This window comes from Ammodytes marinus (assembly GCF_949987685.1).
Source record: "Ammodytes marinus genome assembly, chromosome: 9".
In the NCBI taxonomy this organism is placed as follows: domain Eukaryota; kingdom Metazoa; phylum Chordata; class Actinopteri; order Uranoscopiformes; family Ammodytidae; genus Ammodytes; species Ammodytes marinus.
In genome coordinates, this window is record NC_137213.1 from 16,349,267 (window position 1) to 16,366,168 (window position 16,902).

At 41.0% G+C, this 16,902-nt stretch overlaps 1 protein-coding gene across 2 annotated transcripts in view; it reads right to left on the reverse strand.

Annotated features, from left to right (window-relative positions):
- Positions 1 to 317: 317 nt before the first annotated feature.
- LOC307255729 (laminin subunit alpha-3-like) overlaps positions 318 to 16,902 on the reverse strand; it is a 52,385-nt gene continuing 35,800 nt past the window's right edge. For both annotated transcript variants that reach the window (XM_080034485.1, XM_080034484.1), the window contains exons 39-75: positions 16,673 to 16,884; positions 16,334 to 16,538; positions 15,516 to 15,660; positions 14,806 to 14,967; positions 14,107 to 14,208; positions 13,925 to 14,008; positions 13,459 to 13,689; positions 10,029 to 10,142; positions 9,172 to 9,290; positions 9,000 to 9,080; positions 8,797 to 8,897; positions 8,589 to 8,642; positions 8,320 to 8,471; positions 7,667 to 7,777; positions 7,446 to 7,557; positions 7,137 to 7,286; positions 6,839 to 7,035; positions 6,585 to 6,701; positions 6,122 to 6,276; positions 5,813 to 5,954; positions 5,625 to 5,724; positions 5,424 to 5,540; positions 5,137 to 5,307; positions 4,369 to 4,520; positions 4,064 to 4,255; positions 3,824 to 3,972; positions 3,501 to 3,660; positions 3,272 to 3,399; positions 2,492 to 2,633; positions 2,300 to 2,392; positions 2,031 to 2,185; positions 1,826 to 1,943; positions 1,580 to 1,714; positions 1,325 to 1,455; positions 1,057 to 1,191; positions 818 to 938; positions 318 to 506 (exon numbers count right to left, since the gene is read on the reverse strand). In XM_080034485.1, coding sequence (XP_079890611.1) covers positions 501 to 506; positions 818 to 938; positions 1,057 to 1,191; positions 1,325 to 1,455; positions 1,580 to 1,714; positions 1,826 to 1,943; positions 2,031 to 2,185; positions 2,300 to 2,392; positions 2,492 to 2,633; positions 3,272 to 3,399; positions 3,501 to 3,660; positions 3,824 to 3,972; positions 4,064 to 4,255; positions 4,369 to 4,520; positions 5,137 to 5,307; positions 5,424 to 5,540; positions 5,625 to 5,724; positions 5,813 to 5,954; positions 6,122 to 6,276; positions 6,585 to 6,701; positions 6,839 to 7,035; positions 7,137 to 7,286; positions 7,446 to 7,557; positions 7,667 to 7,777; positions 8,320 to 8,471; positions 8,589 to 8,642; positions 8,797 to 8,897; positions 9,000 to 9,080; positions 9,172 to 9,290; positions 10,029 to 10,142; positions 13,459 to 13,689; positions 13,925 to 14,008; positions 14,107 to 14,208; positions 14,806 to 14,967; positions 15,516 to 15,660; positions 16,334 to 16,538; positions 16,673 to 16,884 — 4,951 coding nt within the window. In that variant the 3' untranslated portion in view covers positions 318 to 500. The remainder of the gene's footprint in view (positions 507 to 817; positions 939 to 1,056; positions 1,192 to 1,324; positions 1,456 to 1,579; positions 1,715 to 1,825; positions 1,944 to 2,030; positions 2,186 to 2,299; positions 2,393 to 2,491; positions 2,634 to 3,271; positions 3,400 to 3,500; positions 3,661 to 3,823; positions 3,973 to 4,063; positions 4,256 to 4,368; positions 4,521 to 5,136; positions 5,308 to 5,423; positions 5,541 to 5,624; positions 5,725 to 5,812; positions 5,955 to 6,121; positions 6,277 to 6,584; positions 6,702 to 6,838; positions 7,036 to 7,136; positions 7,287 to 7,445; positions 7,558 to 7,666; positions 7,778 to 8,319; positions 8,472 to 8,588; positions 8,643 to 8,796; positions 8,898 to 8,999; positions 9,081 to 9,171; positions 9,291 to 10,028; positions 10,143 to 13,458; positions 13,690 to 13,924; positions 14,009 to 14,106; positions 14,209 to 14,805; positions 14,968 to 15,515; positions 15,661 to 16,333; positions 16,539 to 16,672; positions 16,885 to 16,902) is intronic.

The following is a 16,902-nucleotide window of genomic DNA, read 5'->3' on the forward strand; positions in this document are numbered from 1 at the left end:
TTATCCTAAAATCATTTCACAAGTTTGAAATATATAACTTGTATCCCCCTATGTACTTAAACAGAAGAATATAAAAGTATGACATGACCAAATTCACAAGGATATTGTGGAGGTACAACAGTATCATGGGCCAGAAAATCTGATTCCTGTGTGTGTTTTCTTTTTATATTAACTGTAATGATTAGTGATTATCAATTTATAATCAGGCATGTTTCATTAGGTCTGACAGAAGTGAGTTAGAGGACACGTGCTTGTGAATGACTGTTAGAAAGTGGTTCATCAGTGAGTTGCAATAAAAGAAAGAGAAGAGACATGAGATGATTTAAAGCTTGTTATTCACAAGTTTGAAGTTACTGTATTAAAACAAAGAATACACAGAGATTCAATATATTGAATATTTTTCATGATTATTGCAAGTGTTCATGCAACTTTTTTATTTATTTAAGTACAATGCAGATGAATGTTAGATTCTTGTCAGCATCAGCAGGTCTTGTTCTTCTTCATCTCTGGAAACAAGGCAGCAAAATAGAATGTAAACAATGTCAAACCAGAGCAAACACTGTGATTATTAATTAGCCTCCAACAATAGTATTAAACCGTGTTCATTATGTACAGTTTATGCTAGTTTTGATAGTTATACCGTCAACCAGTGTGGATTGTCCTAGACAATAATGGCACTCAGTTCAAGTAAAGTGTGAACCAAGTCTATTTGTTTTGGAAAGAAGGTGAAATGATTTCATACAAATCTAACATAAACAACTTCATAATACTTCGTAATCACAATATGTGTGGGAATGAAAGGCACTGAAACACTCACCTTCTTAGAGTTGCTGTCCAGCATCAGTTGAGCAGGACTGTCAGCGGCGCACATATCCAGAAAAACATCTCCCGAAGACTTGAACTTGCTGAGGTCATCAGCCTTGAACATATTGGTTGGCCTGAAAACACAACAAATGACAGATATAACGTTGACGTCTTCTATCAAAGTACAGCAAACAATCTTGAAGTATTTTAAAAAATAATGCAGATTTGCATTGGATTCAGATTTTTTTTTACCGTCTTGTGTAGAGGTTGGTAATGCAGCCTTTGAACGTGTCTCCTCCCAATACCATGTTGACATTTGTGTTAGTTATGGTAGAGCTGCCACTCTCCTTCTTACCCGTGTCCTCATCATCAATCATCAGCATGACACTGTATGGGAAAATCATTTCAGGGTTTTTTGTTAATAGTTGTACGAACAAAAGTAAAATCATCCCAAACCACAGACTCATTGTTAAAACAAAAATTAATCTGTTTGAATGTAAAATCATTGCCTCTTTCGTACCTTGCATCCCTTTTGGTTGCGGTCAAATAATGCCACAGGCCATCGTTATATTTTTTGTTGGATTTCCACATCTCGTCTTTGAAATTGAGAATTACGTAGCCATTTTCCAGTACAATATTCATCCCATTAAGCTGTAAAACAGAAAAAAACAGACAGACAAAGACTTAAAATCTGACCAAGTTCTAACTGTTGTCTCACACAACTCAAGAGTCCCAATGGAAACATCAGATTACAGTATCAATATTACTGACTGACCTGTTTGCTCTTCAGAATGACACCCTGATTCTCTTCGCTCTTGAATCCGATGGAGACAGTAGGGTCCCTATCCAGGCTAAAGCCTGTGAGGGCTGACAGGGAGCTCCCCGGTGTGAACTCAGCTTTACGTACAGTCTAAACAAGAACAAAATACATTATACATCAGTTAGTTGACACATAAGCCCGGTGTGGTGTGTTTTATTTGTTGTGTTTTTTGTTATGTGGATGCATAGGTTAAATGCCTACCAATAATTCCTCGGGACAACCTTTACTGATGCCCACTTCCTCATTGTAAAGTACAGATGTTCCACCCAGCGTGAAACTCTGAAGGCATCCTTTGAATGGCTGCATGGTGATGTTATATCTGTGAGGAGAAACAGAAAAATCTATTTATTCTCGAAAGAGTGGGAAAAAGTTGACAAAGTGGAAAAGGAAAATTGATCATGCGTACTTTTCCCTCATGTCTTGTGGTGCCCCACCAATGTAGAATGATGATTCGATGGCACTGCTGGAACTTTTTGCGGTGAACTTGGTTACGTCACCTAACCTAACCACAATATCTCCACTTGTCAATACAACAACTTGCAGTTTTGACCACGAGTCCAACTGAAGAAAGGAAAGAGAAGTAAGATGCAGTTGAATTTATGATTTTTCATTCATGAATGTTATGAGTCATTGTCCAGCAAGAACCTGAGTAAAAAAACAGAAAAAGCTTCTTACCGGAAATTCTTTTAATGCAGAGATATATTGTGGGTAATTGGTACCACGTAGGACAAGGAAACCCCTTTCCACCGTCAAAGTCCAGTATTCCTCCTAAATAGAGTAAAAAATTATTTCAAATAGTATACAAAACTCAATTCCAAAGGTTTAGATGTATAGGTCTACACATGAACCATATGAATGATCATTTACCTCAGTTCCATGGTATAAGAGCAAACCATTTTCTGAACGGGATCGGATGTTTATCTGTATATTAGCGTTGCCTGATTTAACTCTATTCACTTTGCCATATCCAGTGCCCAAAAAGCATTTAGCAAGGCTTGAAGGTACATGTCTGGAAAGAGGGGAGAAAAAAATCAGAAGATAATATTTAAAACATTTGATTAGGGTTACAGCTTAGAGACAAATAATAATAATGATAATAATTAATAGTATTTATAACGCCTTTGCTTAACCGCCAGTCACGTCAGCTAGTTCTCACTAAACACATTTACTCTGTAAAAAGAATACAGATTACATGTCTCGTCTGTCTTTGTTCTAGCACCACAAGGATCACTGACACAATGCCAAACACAAGTAAAAGGCTACAACTGGCTGCCTGAGCTACATGTCTTTGTGAGGGATCCAGATAGGAGGATCCCAAATAATAAAAATTAATAGTAGGATCAAGTGGTCTACACAATCAATGAACCAGTGCCGAGTTTAAAACCTTGTTGAGGCAGTGCCAATGCTACCAAAGAAGGATGGGCATTGGAAATTTTTCTACCAAATCATGCAACAGGGATAACATCTAAAACTGGAGTTTAGGGTGAATGAACACTAGGTGGTATACAATGAACAGAACATATGTTATTGTGCTTGTTGAAATAATGTCACAGGTTAACACACCATTAGAGAAATTCAAAAGCATTGTATGCATTAAAACATATCTATAGTTTAGTTACTCTCAACTCCAATCATACTAAGACCTACCTCTTGCATGGAATTTCCTCATTGATATTCTCTTGTTTTTGGAAATTATAGAGACTGACAGCTTTGTCGTTTAGAGAGGAGAACTCAATGCATCCCTGGTACATGGGGTGTTTGAGAGACTTTGGCGGCTGCGCAGAAGAAAAGCACAAAAGCGGTATTAATAACAGCCACGGTAGTTTTAAATGTAAAACAACAATTGCATCGCTGTTGTAATTGATTTGCAACTTACCGTGAAGTCGGGAGGGTAGCCTCCGACATAGAAAACAACATCAGTGGGACTGAGGTCCAGAAGGTTCTTGGTTTCCTTTCCTGTTTCGCTTGCCTCAAAAGGTTTGTTTGTTCCTTTAGAATAATCTTTTTCGAGGCTCATCTTTACATCTTGGTACATTCTAAATCGTGGAAGGGAAGAAATGTCCACATTTTCCGTCACGTTCACAATGTTCACATTCTTAACCAGTTTCCTCGGCCAAAATGGCTAAGAGTGGAAACCAAAAATTTCACAAAAAACACAGAAAACAAGTGAATTACAACTGAATTAAGCTGTCCGTTTACCTGCGTAGGTCCACTTTGTCAAAGACATTAACAGACGCGGTAGACGGAGAGATGGAGTCCGTTTCAATCGTGTATTCAACTCCGTTTAGCTTGTACACACAGTACAGCATGTTGTTCCGCAGGAACATTCCTATGTAGTTCGAAGAAGACTACCATACACAGTTCATTAATGCTTTGTGTACAATTAAAAAACTAAAACTTTCTATATCAAAACATACATATTCATTCAGAGTCACTTACATCCCGGTTGCCGAGGTACAACACAAACATGTTTCCTCCTGGGGTCTGTCTGCGTCTGCGGCCATCACCCCTGCCGTTGTCAGGTCTCTGTAGTTTCAGAACCATGGCTGTGTAGGCTCTCAGATCGTCCAGATCCTTCGGCGGACGCATCTCTACATGGCCATTCCCTTTGAACTTCATTGGGACTGGAATCTGAGGAAAATAAATAGAAAAAAGGGAAATTAGAAACATTCAAAGGTAAAACAGGGGACAGGAGGGTTGGATTTGGGCCTGGTAGTAGATGTATTTACAGAGCGGGACCTCACCAAGTTAGCCGCGTCTCGGGCAAGTTCAATGAGCTCCTTGAGCTTCTTGATGTTGTCCCTTATGCTGTAAAGAGAATCAAACTCCGAGTTCAGGTCTTCCACTTCTTTGATCTTATCAGTCAGAGATGGGATGGTTTTCGCCAAGTCCTTCACTGGAAGTAGGAGATTACAGAGAGGTAGCAAATTGAAAATGGGTTAAAAATATGCAGCATCTTTACTTTTACATACAGAGCCCCTACAGTAAGAACAAACCGAGCCCTGTCAAGCTTTGTCCCGGCATCCATTAGACTTTTGAATGGCTAAAACCCTTTTTGAACTGTCTCCTCTCTCTATTTTATATATATATATATTTATATATATATATATATATATTTTTTTTTTTCTGGACTATTTTTTATAACTTTTTTAACATGTTTATTACTCCTCCTCTATGGAGGTACTATTTATTCACTATAGGCTAAGCAAAGATTGTTTTTATCTGCCATATGTCGAGTACGGGCTGATGCTGTGTGTGTGTGTGTGTGTGTGTGTGTGTGTGTGTGTGTGTGTGTGTGTGTGTGTGTGTGTGCGTGCGCGCGCGCGTGTGTTTGTATATTGTATGTACTGTTGTACCCTGATGCTCCTCCACATATGAAGTTCCTAACGGAAGAATAAAGTTCTTTGAATTGAATTGAATTGAATTTTAATCCTAAACATTTAGAATAAACTGAGGCATTCATCCGTACCAGAAACATTGCCTGATGTGAAGACATCTTTTCAAAATCTCACCTGTCTTGTCCACATCGTCCAACATACTATTGAGGTTTGAGCCCCCAGGAGTGACATTGATTTTGTCAATGTCCTTTTTGATGTCATTCAGTTTGTCCATAGTGTCGCCGGCGGTCTTATTGGCTGAAGCTGCCTTCGTCTTGGCTACATCAATCATAGGACCAATGTCATCTGATTTGAAGAAAAGTTTAGATTAGGGAAAATGAAGAGGAAAGTATGAACTCTGGTTAGAGACGCAGTCCGTTAAATAGTCATGACAATGCCATGTTGCCGCCTCTTGGATCTACCTCTCTTGATGTTGTTCATCTCGTCCTGTGTAGTAAGCAGATCTTTGTGAAGAGCTTTCTTCTTGGTGTCAGCGTTGTTCAGGCGCTTCTTCAGGTCAGTGAGGTTGTCGGCAGCCGCTATCAAAGAAAAAAACAAGAATTAGTGGCCGAGCTTTATGGGTTGTTTAGAAAACAACCGTTCAATAGAAAGGCTGTGTATACCTTGGAGGTCGTTATCTGCCTTGTTCGCCTCCCGCAGGAGCTCATCACCGTGAGTTTTCAGCTTTTCTGCTCTTTGTGGCAGCTTCTGGGTTTTGACTTTCTATATGAAGAAAGAACGAAAGAATAATTATAAAACTTTCAGTAAATATATTCAATCCGAATACCAAGATAATGAGTTGTTGGGTTACATCTAAGGCGTTGTCTGCTGCCCCTTTGGCCTCGTTAGCCGCCGCCTCAGCAGCATTGATTGCATCTGTGATGTTCTTGTAGGCATCAATAGCGTCTTTGGCGTTCAGCACTTCAGGACGTCCACTTGAGCTTTTCACAGCACTGTAATACAGGACAAAAATAAATCCAAGACACGTGGAGAATGTATGCATGAAACCCTTTGCAGGCTTAGTAAGGTACTCTTCCACAGAATAAAAAAACAGACAATGTTTTGCTGAAATCCACTCATTAGAGCTTGTGTGTCTTTATTGTATGGAGAAAGGACTTACTCCTCAAGGTCCTTTGCCATTTTGGCGAGCTTTTTAGCATGGTCCTCTGCTTTCTTCACAATGTTCTCTTTATCTGCTGCCTGGGAAATCTCATTCACTTTCTTGGTCAAGTCGGTCTTAGCGCCGTCCAGCTTTGCTGCTAGCTCTTCATATTCCTACAGGAGACGAAGGGCATGCGAGTGGGTACAAGTGCAAGTTATTCAACAGCAGGAAATGCCATTAACCTCACCTCAGAGCACATGAAGAAAAAAGAAGAAGATCATTATCAGATTACAGAGCATGTTGGGGCCTGGCTACTCGCTGGTGTGCTATCAGAGATGAGGGGTTTCGTTATAACATAGCTACCGTGCGCCAAAATGTTTCGGCTCACGCTGAGCAAACGGCAACAAGATACAAGATATAGGTTTTGATACAGAGAGTATTTGAAGTGAAGAACGAGCAGGCAACAGTATGTCAAGCGTACCGTTTTGCTGTCGGATAGCACGCCGGCCAGATCCCCTGTTTTCTGCAGCTCATCTTCTGCCAAGGCCATTTGGTCCTCAACCGTCTTCCGCTCCTTTTTCAAGTCTTCGATACGTTTCTGTAGGGGAGCACGCGGGTAAACTTTACTATGCAGTGACTGTGTAATCTCATGTATGCATTTGACACACATGTGAGCCCAGCCCATGTGTTTGTTATAACTGATTAGCTACTCCACTTTATTTCATGACGTATTACCTGCAGATCTCCCATTGCCTTGGAACTGAGTGTGTTCTGGACATTGGCTTTTTTCACCAAGTCCCCGGCATCCTTTATAGCTTTGTCCAGGTCCTTCAGCTTGTCATCGTAACCTTTCAGAAGGTCCTGAATCTTCTCTGCTGCGGCCTCGTTCTGGTCACACTGCTTACTTACATTAGACTTGATGTAGTCTAGCACTAGAAAAATTGAATAGAATGGGTTTACTTTAATGTTATTGCCGTTCAGATTTTTGTTTTAACTGAATTGCTACTGACTAACTATAGATTAATCGTCGTACGTTTCTGGGCCTTGTCTTTTTCGTCCTCAGCAGCCGTCTTCTGAGGGGTTAAGTTCCTCTTCTCCATCTCCCTCACCATACGCCGAGCATCTGCCAGCATTTTGTCCAGGTCGTCATTGGGTTTATCACCACCATTTTTGTCCAGCAGTTCTTCAAACATAAAAAAAAACACACACACACACACACACACACACTCATATTTAGACTGTGATAGTTGGTGCCATTCAATTTTATTGTACACTGTTATACCACCATAAAGATAATAACAACATATACTTATAAACCAGGTATAAATGCAGAAACCCTTACCTTTGATTTTCTTGAGCATGTTTTTAATATCCGAGTCCAGATCTACGGCCCTCTTGTGAGTTTTTCCAATTTCTGTCACCGCCTTAGAAGCATCGGTAGCCCTTGTATCCGCCTAAATAAATAAAAAAGGTGCAGACAATATACATTAACAAAAATGTCACATGTCACTTCTGAATGCTGATATTTCTATAAAAGGCTAGACTTTGCTTCCATCAATCTACCTTGTCTTTGAGGGAGCTGACGTCATTTGAGAGACTTTTCGTGTCCAATTCCACCTGGTTGACGCTGGACTTCAATGTGTTGACGGTGGAGCTGAATTTTTTGACAAGATTCTGGAAAAATAACAATAATGTAAATTAAGCTGCAAAAAAAGCAAATCCAGGCAGTTTTCTTTTCAAATTGTGCTGCAGGAATTATTCACTTGTGTCTCATGAAAGCACAAAGAATACAAACTCAAATGAAGTGGATATACTGTAACTCTTTGATTATGAGGAAACGAGAAACAACAAGTCGTTGCCTCAAAACAATTGGCATCCAGTGCCGAGGTCTCTAACTTCGAAATTGACACAAAGTTGGACAAACTTCCCTGTGATTGCTTATCAGCAGGAATCTCCAATGTTTGAACAAGCACGCCCTTCTTGTGTCACGCTGTTGTGTGTATGTTGATACTCGACGTGTAGAAAATGGATACTGGCAAAGTGCAAATTGTATAAAGATCGCATTGTTCCTGTGACCATGCATTTGGCATCAGGATTTGGTAGAATCTTCTGGCTTTTGTGTCTTCACTGAAGCCATGACTTTTTAAAATATATTAAAGTGCTTATCTGTAGCCTTTAGAGTAACAGTGCAGGGTTACAGTAAACTGACATGTTACCTGGGTGTCTAACAAGTCTTGCTCCAACTTCTTTAGCATTTCTTGAGAAGAGCCACTGGTGGTGGCGTTGTCCAAGCGAGACTTGATCCTTTCCAGCTCTTTGTCCAGCTTCTCCAGATCCTTCAGTAAGGTCTGGGCACAATTATCGCACTCTAAAACAAACACCGAAAAAAGGAAAAAGGGGCAGGGAGGATTAGATTATTAAAGGATCATACTCCATTTCTGGGTAAAGGCATACCACAACAACTGGGATCTTTTTGTTAATTTACCTTGGCAGTGCTCATCGGTGTCTTTGTCTCCCGGCTCCAGTGTGTTTTTGCAAACTAGAGAAAGTGTACAAAAAAAAAGGTCATGAAATGTATGATGGCATATTGGAACATGAAAATAACGGTGAAACTGACCACAACTAACAAATGAATCGAATCGAAATATTGAGTTAATGCATAGTTTAAAAAAAATGTATTCCACAATCTATACCTCCAGTCTTGGGATCACAGTTGTTGCCATTCCCTTTGCAATTGCAGGGCCGACACCTTCCGCCGATACTCAGTGGATCACCATAGTAACCAGTTCTACACCTATGGGCGAGAGGAAAGGAATAGAGTATAAGTCTACAATACGAAAATACACGCAGTATCCGCATTTTAACTATACGGCTTGAGGCTGATTTGTCCACTCACTTCTCACATCTGTCTCCAGTGTAGCCTGTTCTGCACATGCACAGGACCTCTCCAAAGACCTCACTGCAACCTAACGCAAAACTGCAGATTGAAAGGGAGAACGGGATTTAATTCTTGACATATAAATACCTTTCCATTTAATCATAGTGCAGCTGTTTGTTTTTTCACTCACTTGTTTGTGGCCTGGCTGAATGGGCACGGGCAAGCTTTGCATGTCCTCTGGGCCGCGTTTCCATAGTATCCTTCTTTGCAGCGTTCACATCGGTCCCCAGCTGTGTTATACTCACAGTTCTGTAAAGGACATAATGTATGCATTGTGAAGAACGGGAAATGTAGGGAAAAAAACTATTGAAGTATTTTATTACACTGTAGCCAGAGTGCAAACATCTGGGGAGCAAAGAGGAGCTCGATTTCCCTTCCAATCAATCAAAGAATGTGTGTGTGTGTGTGTGTGTGTGTGTGTGTGTGTGTGTGTGTGTGTGTGTGTGTGTGTGTGTGTGTGTGTGTGTGTGTGTGTGTGTGTGTGTGTGTGTGTGTGTGTGTGTGTGTTCTGCTGCTAGAGTCCTTTCAGCTTTGAGATGCTAGGGTGTGGATGTATGCGTGCAATGCCCACACAGGCCCAGTCTTGTGCAACAACAACATAACAGAGATTCTGAAATGCGAGAAAAAAAAGAAGAAGAAAAAAGGCTCATCCTCTCATCAAGGATAATAATGAGCAAGCGAGGCCCCATAACAGGAAATCAGGAAGCCATGTCAAATAATGCTCTGGTGTGCTCATACTAAAGGTGAGAGGTCTAGACTCTACACTGTGGCTCACACTATAGCCTGCTGGGCTGAAGTAACCGCTCATGGTTTTAAGTATGTGTGTGTGTGTGTGTGTGTGTGTGTGTGTGTGTGTGTGTGTGTGTGTGTGTGTGTGTGTGCGTGTGCGTGTGCGTGTGTGTGTGTGAGTGGGTGGGTGTCTGTACTGTATTCCTGTGTGCTCATGAAGCCTTTGATAAGGGTTAAGGGTTGAGTGTGTTGTCTTACCAGGCACCTCCCTGTGTTGTCTTCACACTCATCTGATAGACCGTTGCAATCGCAGGGCACACAGCGGCTCAGGTAAGACCCACTGCGGTCTCTGTAGAAACCAGGAGCACATTTCTGAAAAAGACAAACATAAATAAATAAAGACACAGTTACATAACCTTAAATTCAGGCTCACAAGTATAAACTCCTATTCCCAGGCAAAACACAACTTCATCTTATTGGAACAATTAGGATTGTAGACAAAATATTCTATAATTTTATTTATCATATCATGGCCTGATAATGATAGCCTATATATTAAGAAAGATAAAGGTATACTATTGAGATACATTTTATAGATTAAATAACAAGACATGCATGTCTGTTTTTTGGCTAATCCAGTGAATTTAATCACAATGATGTCAAATATAAAACGTTTGGTAGAAAAGCAGTCCAGCATTGATATGCAACATTGCCTTTAACTACAATTATTAGTATACAACAATGGACCTCTCTCATCAATTTCTTTCTTCTTAGGTTCAGGGATCATGTAAAAATGCATAACCAAAAATGAATCTCAAATAATTCTCAATTATCCCTGCAGTTTGGCAGGGAGACTGAACCTGTAAATTGTTAACACAGGATCTGGTTTCTGTTGCCTAAACATAGCAGTCTTTCCAGAGGTTTTGCCTGCATTCACCGTGGACAAATGCAAACTAATCTCCCAGCCAGCACCTCTGTTTGGCGTATAAAGATTTGCAGAGTAGAGCAATGAGCTTGACCTGATTTAAGTGTTAACAATTAACAATGAAGAGCCGAAGCATGCCCTTTGCCTTTAGGGATAACAGCCTTCAAGACACCGACAATTCACATCTGAGATGTTGATAAGCGTAACCTATAGCTACGATAAAACAAAAAAAGAAGGTACATCACATCTTTACTGATTTTTACCTGAATCTGAGAACTGGCAGCACTGTCATTATCAGAAGGATAGCTATCTGACCGTGTGTCAGGTACCGAGGGGTAGCGAACCTCCTGGGTACCTTGGTCATTCACGGATGGGTACTCTATCTGCTGAGTGCCCTGGTCATTAAGTGAAGGGAACAGTATCCTCTGAGCCCATCTGTCGGGATGCCTGGGGTGGCGGGGGCGCTCCCCTCCATTCAAGGCCCTGTGGCGAGCGCTGCAAAGTCCAATCAAAGTCCAACATAACAGGGTCTGTAACAAAACCCCTTTATTCCGCCGTCTCTCCATACGCGTGTCGGACATAACGTTAAGTCCGTTTGAAATAATGCTCCACTCTCCCCTGCCTCAGCCTCTTAAACACACATGTTCACTCTCACACCCACTCACACAAAGAGGACACTCCCCTTCTCATACCTGAGTCAGTCTTACAGATCAGCATGAGCGTGTGCTTGCGCACGATGACAAATTTGCAAGTGTTTACACGGTCTCCCTCACCTCTTCTCTCTCACGCGCATGTGCACATACACACACACACACACACACACACACACACACATAGAATAGCTTGAGACAAATTCAGACGTTCAAATTTGGGTGCATGCACGAGCATGCAGCCACACAGGAGTTTGACTATTCAGGTATCTTAATAGATATAAAGGAAAAGATAAGTAATTCAAAGGCTGTTGTGTTTGCCTACAGGTGGGGGTTGAGGCGGTAAAGCCAGTGCATTCGTATTCTGTAATATTCCGTGTATGCCTGTGTGCGTGGCTTGTAACAGTATGTGCAAGCGTCCATGACTGAGAGGAAAGTCCGACGTCCTCAGGCAGCACAGACAACAAACTCACACCTGAATCACGCTCCTCAAACAGATAACAGACACAACTAGGTGTGTCGGCTGCGCTTACAGACAAACTCATACATAACTCAACATACTGTGGGTGCACACAGGCAACCAAGCTCAAGTTTATGAGTAACAACATGTTGCAAGCTGCCACACCCAGTGTATCAAGGCGAGGCTCCTTGTCATACTGCCTCTGGGCACACATAATCAACTGCCTTAAACAACCCTTAAACAGACAACGGCTCATAACACAGGTAGCTAACCACATCTATGGCAACAGAACTCCAACAAACAAGAAAGATTAAGATATTACTGTTCATATCCACAAATACACACTCTCTCTTACACATTCACTGTCCATTTTGAGTTCCTACATTCTCATTTCTGTGGGCAAAATTCAGACTCAAACTCGAACTCAACGCACTCAGCCAAGTCAACCCCATTCCCATGATACAAATAATTCAAGTATGGCTTTTCCCTGGCAACTACATCAAGGTTGTTTGTACTAACCCTTACTTTCTGTGAGCTGTAGCTATGCCAGTGATTATAGCGGTGGAATCACTAATATTATGTCTGCGTGATTGTGCATCATATCCTAGCCCGGGGCTACACAATTTTGGCTGTGCAACTTTCCGGACGGTATTTTCCAGTTAATTCTGCCCCCTCAGATGATGAATTTTTTTCTTTAGAAATTAAAGGTGTGGTACTTGGTTTAGGCTTGTCAGGACACCCTAAAAGTATGAGGAGGAGGTTCAACACCTCAAACATGAGACAATGCCTTTTATATCATCACCTTGCCTCACCCTGCTGGTTTTGTTTTCAAGTATGGAAGTTTATTTTCGGTATGTCAGTGAAACATAGTGTGCTGCAGATACAAAAGCACTGTAGTATACAGAGAAATGTGTACATAGAACACCATGCCTGGGCATATCATTCAAGAAAGTAGCAAATAATAATTTCAAAATATAAGTTAAAAAACATTTTGTGGCTGAGCAGCTCTCTGCCTCTGCTAATAACATACTACTGTCACTCCCATCAAAATATACGATTAAGGGTTTTATGTATATATTAAGTCTGACCATCATTGACTCATGTCATGTTCATCTCTATATGTTTATCTCTATATTCTGAGAATAATTTAAATAGGTCCTGTGTGGTTGTGTTTTTATAATTTTTGTGTTTTGTTTTAGTTTTTTTATAATTTTTGTAATTGTTTCCTTGGATTTCTTCTTGACTGTCGCTGTGTTACTGTTAATGTTGTTTTGATATTGTAATTGTTTTAATGTAATTACGCACTGCAATGTAAAAATGCAACAAGGTGTTGAGTGAACTCCAGGAAGAATTGCTGTGGCTATGGCCTCAGCTAATGGGGATCCCAATAAATCAAATCAAATTAAACCAAATTCCTCCCAAGTTATTGGCACACAAGGAAGGATTCACTGACATGCTAGGCTTTAATTGAAGCTACAAGAATCTTTTTCCTACATATGTTGTGTTTATTATAACCTATCAAGTAAAAAAAAACACATGTTGTAGGTGAATAACTATACAATCTACTTACATTTATCAACAAAGCTTTACACCTTCTTTTCATCCAAGGAAAAATAAAAAAAACAGCAGTATAATAGCCTTTAAACTCCTCACCTCACAGGAATCTCCGGTGTACTCAGGGGGGCAGGAACAATATTCCACTGTGTTTCCAGCACCACCAGTGCCTGTGTCAGTGGCCTCCTCCAGGCCAACCTGGCCTAAGCTTAGTCGCTGACTCTGCGTAAAGTACAATGCCCGAATCCTCAGGCCGACCAGATTGGCTAGGACCGTCATAAGTTCCTCTCTCGACACAGGCCTGTTGGTGACCGCGTGACGCCAGTTTCCCTACAGGAAAATTACTGTTGTGTCAAATTCTGAGAAATCTGTACAGGGAGACTATATTCAAAATCATTATTTCTTTAGATGTGAAACTAATATATAAGAGGAAAAGCACTTTATCGTGGTATTGATTTTAAATAGTAAGGCTCTAACAATAGAATAATCGTCGCCTGTGTAATTCATCTCCTTCCAATACGCAGCCTTGTGGTAAGTCGAATAGAGACACTGGTGTGTACTTTACCTCCAAAAGCTGGACTCTGCCTTGATACAGCTTGTCTGGAAGTGGAAGTTGCGGAGCCATGTGGATCAGGGTCATATCCTGACCCTAAGGGGAAATAATAAGATGGATGAAACCGCTGCGTTTATGGCAATGAGCAAAGAAAAGTGAGGTCTAAGAGTGAAGAAATTAGAAGCACTACACACAGTCAGCACAACATCAGGTCGTCTGTCCATGAGCTCCATCCCCTCACTGGGAATCCCAAAGGATTTGGACTGGTAGGTGAGGAAACCACCATAAGATGAAACCTAAGAGAAATGGAGAGAGCGCCAAATATCAATAAGCTTATTTGAAATACATTTAGGAGTACAGGAATGTTCTAAAAGGAAAGTTCATAATCTATGCAACCTGGGTCTTATTTCACAACTAGGAAGTACTATTTGAGGCCTTCATTTCTATCAGATTTCAACGTAATTGCTAAGATTTTAGCAACATTGCAACATTTCTAAGAACGAGACCAGAAAAACAAAAGATTTACGAATATGAGGAAAAGGTTAAACTGAATAATCCAAACCAAATTATTTGATAGCTAAAAAACACCAAGCTGTAACAGGAAAGTCCAAAGTGAAATGAATGTCCATAACTATCTAAAAGTAGGTCAAATTTAAGTACTTTCTAATTTTGACTCTCACTTTCATTTCCCCTTCCTGTTGAATTATTTTTTTTTTTTTTATTAAACGGGAACATAGTGAGATAGATCAAACAGGGTTGGGGACAGAACTATGAAAATAAGGAACCAAATAAAGAATTTTCTTGGAATCAATTTTATTTTGGCCTTGATTTGTCAATAAAATAACGAGCTAAGGCTAGTACTGTTGAAATACTGTAACATGTATTTGACTCACCCTGTCTCCCAGGTAGGAAGATGGTGCCACCCAGTGTAGAGTCTGAACTGTAGGAGGAAGCTCCTGGACGTCTGCCACCACTGTGTTACTGGCTGTGTTCAGCACGGAGACAACCTCCTCCTGGACGGGCCTTTCCAAACGCCAGTGCCGCATCTCAACAGACTTATAGAGTATTTGTTGGTTAAATCCAATCCTTAAACTGTACTATATTCACATTTCGCAAGTAATTACTGACACCATGGGCTTATAACTTATGCATATACATTTAAAATGACAAACTAATTATTTTTTTACTGGAATCCAGAGATTGAATTATAGAGTGCACCCGGATAATTTTTATTTTCCTGAACAACAGCCCCCACATTCACCACAAGCCAGAAAGCTTCTACAGGCATAAACACTTCCAAAGGCATTCATAGACATGCATGGACACGAAACAGTCAGCGAACACACCTTCCCCCTGCGTTTGCTGGAGCTCTGACACCGGTCAGTCGCTCCGAAGCAGAAGCAGCTGGTACAGCCTTGAGGGTTTGAAGGGTCAAAATAGAAGGCCCCTTCCCGACAGGTATCGCACCTGACGCCAGCAACATTTCTCTACAAACACGGCAGCAATGATAGAAAAGGGGAGTCAGAGCGAGTGAAAGACATAGAAACCAAAAATAAAGCAAGAGGGAGATTTTGAATCAGAAATTTCGATTAAATGAACTCACCTTGCAGAGACACCTCCCTGTGTCTGGGTGACACAAGCCAGGTGTGACCCCGCCTTGGTTACAGACACACGGTACACAGTCGGGGAAGCGATAATAGCCTGCAGCACAGCGATCACACTTCCGTCCCCCAATCCTTGGCTTGCAGCTACATAGTAATATGTCACATGTGGTACATGTATTAAGTCAGATGTAAGCAAAAGGAATCTACAACTGAAATCAATCCGATTTCTTTATATAGGAATATATAATCACGTATTGTGCATGACAGTAGAGTATGTTGCTCTATGCTGTAATTTCTTCATGAATTCAATTGTCTCTAATTTTTTTTCACTCTATCTTTTGAACAGGGAAAACCATCTGTATATCAACAGTCTATACTAATCCCCTCATCAGTCACTTTAAGTGGTTCCGGTGTCCTGTTTCACTTTCACTGTTTGATGCTGCAGGCCTCACATTCCACAATTTCTCATCACTCAAAAACCAGTGCATGAAAAAGAAGAGCAAATTAGAAGGAACAACCAGTGTTTCAAATTCTTGAACCACTTCTGGTTTAGGAGTATTATAGTTATCTGGTGCCACCCAATTTCTTACTAGCTTGTCTTTTTACCCTTTTGTCATACTTTTTTATAAAGTCATAATGTTTTTAAAATATTGCATATTTCATGTTTATTTAAACTATGTAAAGAACTTTTTCTTTTGCTCAGGAAGGTAAAAATGCTTGTACCATGGCAATACCTCTAACATCCCCGATTGTCTGTATGATAAACAGGGTAATTTTTTTTTTTTAAACAATTGTGTAAATAGTATTCTTCACTTACCTGCACTGTCCAGTGTTGCGGTCACAGTCGGGCCCTGCGTCGACTTTGATGCCGTTTGGAGAGCATTCACAGCCCTCGCAGCCCAGCAACGGGTGATAGCTGAAAGTCTGAGTCTGACACACGTCACAGGCGGGCTTTACCGTCTGAGGAGGGCAGATACAGCTTCCTGTCACCTCGTCACACAGCCGGCGGCCACAGTCACACGCTGTGGGAGAGGAAGGGAGGGGAATTTTTAACTTATACAAATACATTTCAAACTAACCAGAAGTTGGGGAGTAAATGCCAAAGGGACTCTGAATTTTTAATAAAGCCAAAGTCAGGAAGTAACCATTCACTCACGTCTGCAGTAGGGGAAGCCGTAGTATCCCGTGGCACACTTTGTGCACTGCCGACCGATGACGTGCTGCTTGCAGGGACACTGTCCACCGACCTGGTCACAAGTGGTCCCTGTAGAGCCGGACTTGTCACAGTTGCAAGGCAGGGCGCCATTATTATAGGCCGCTACAAGAGAGCGCGCGGAGTCTCTGCAGAACTGGGTGGAAGTTCTCGGGCTGAGGGGACAGAAAAAT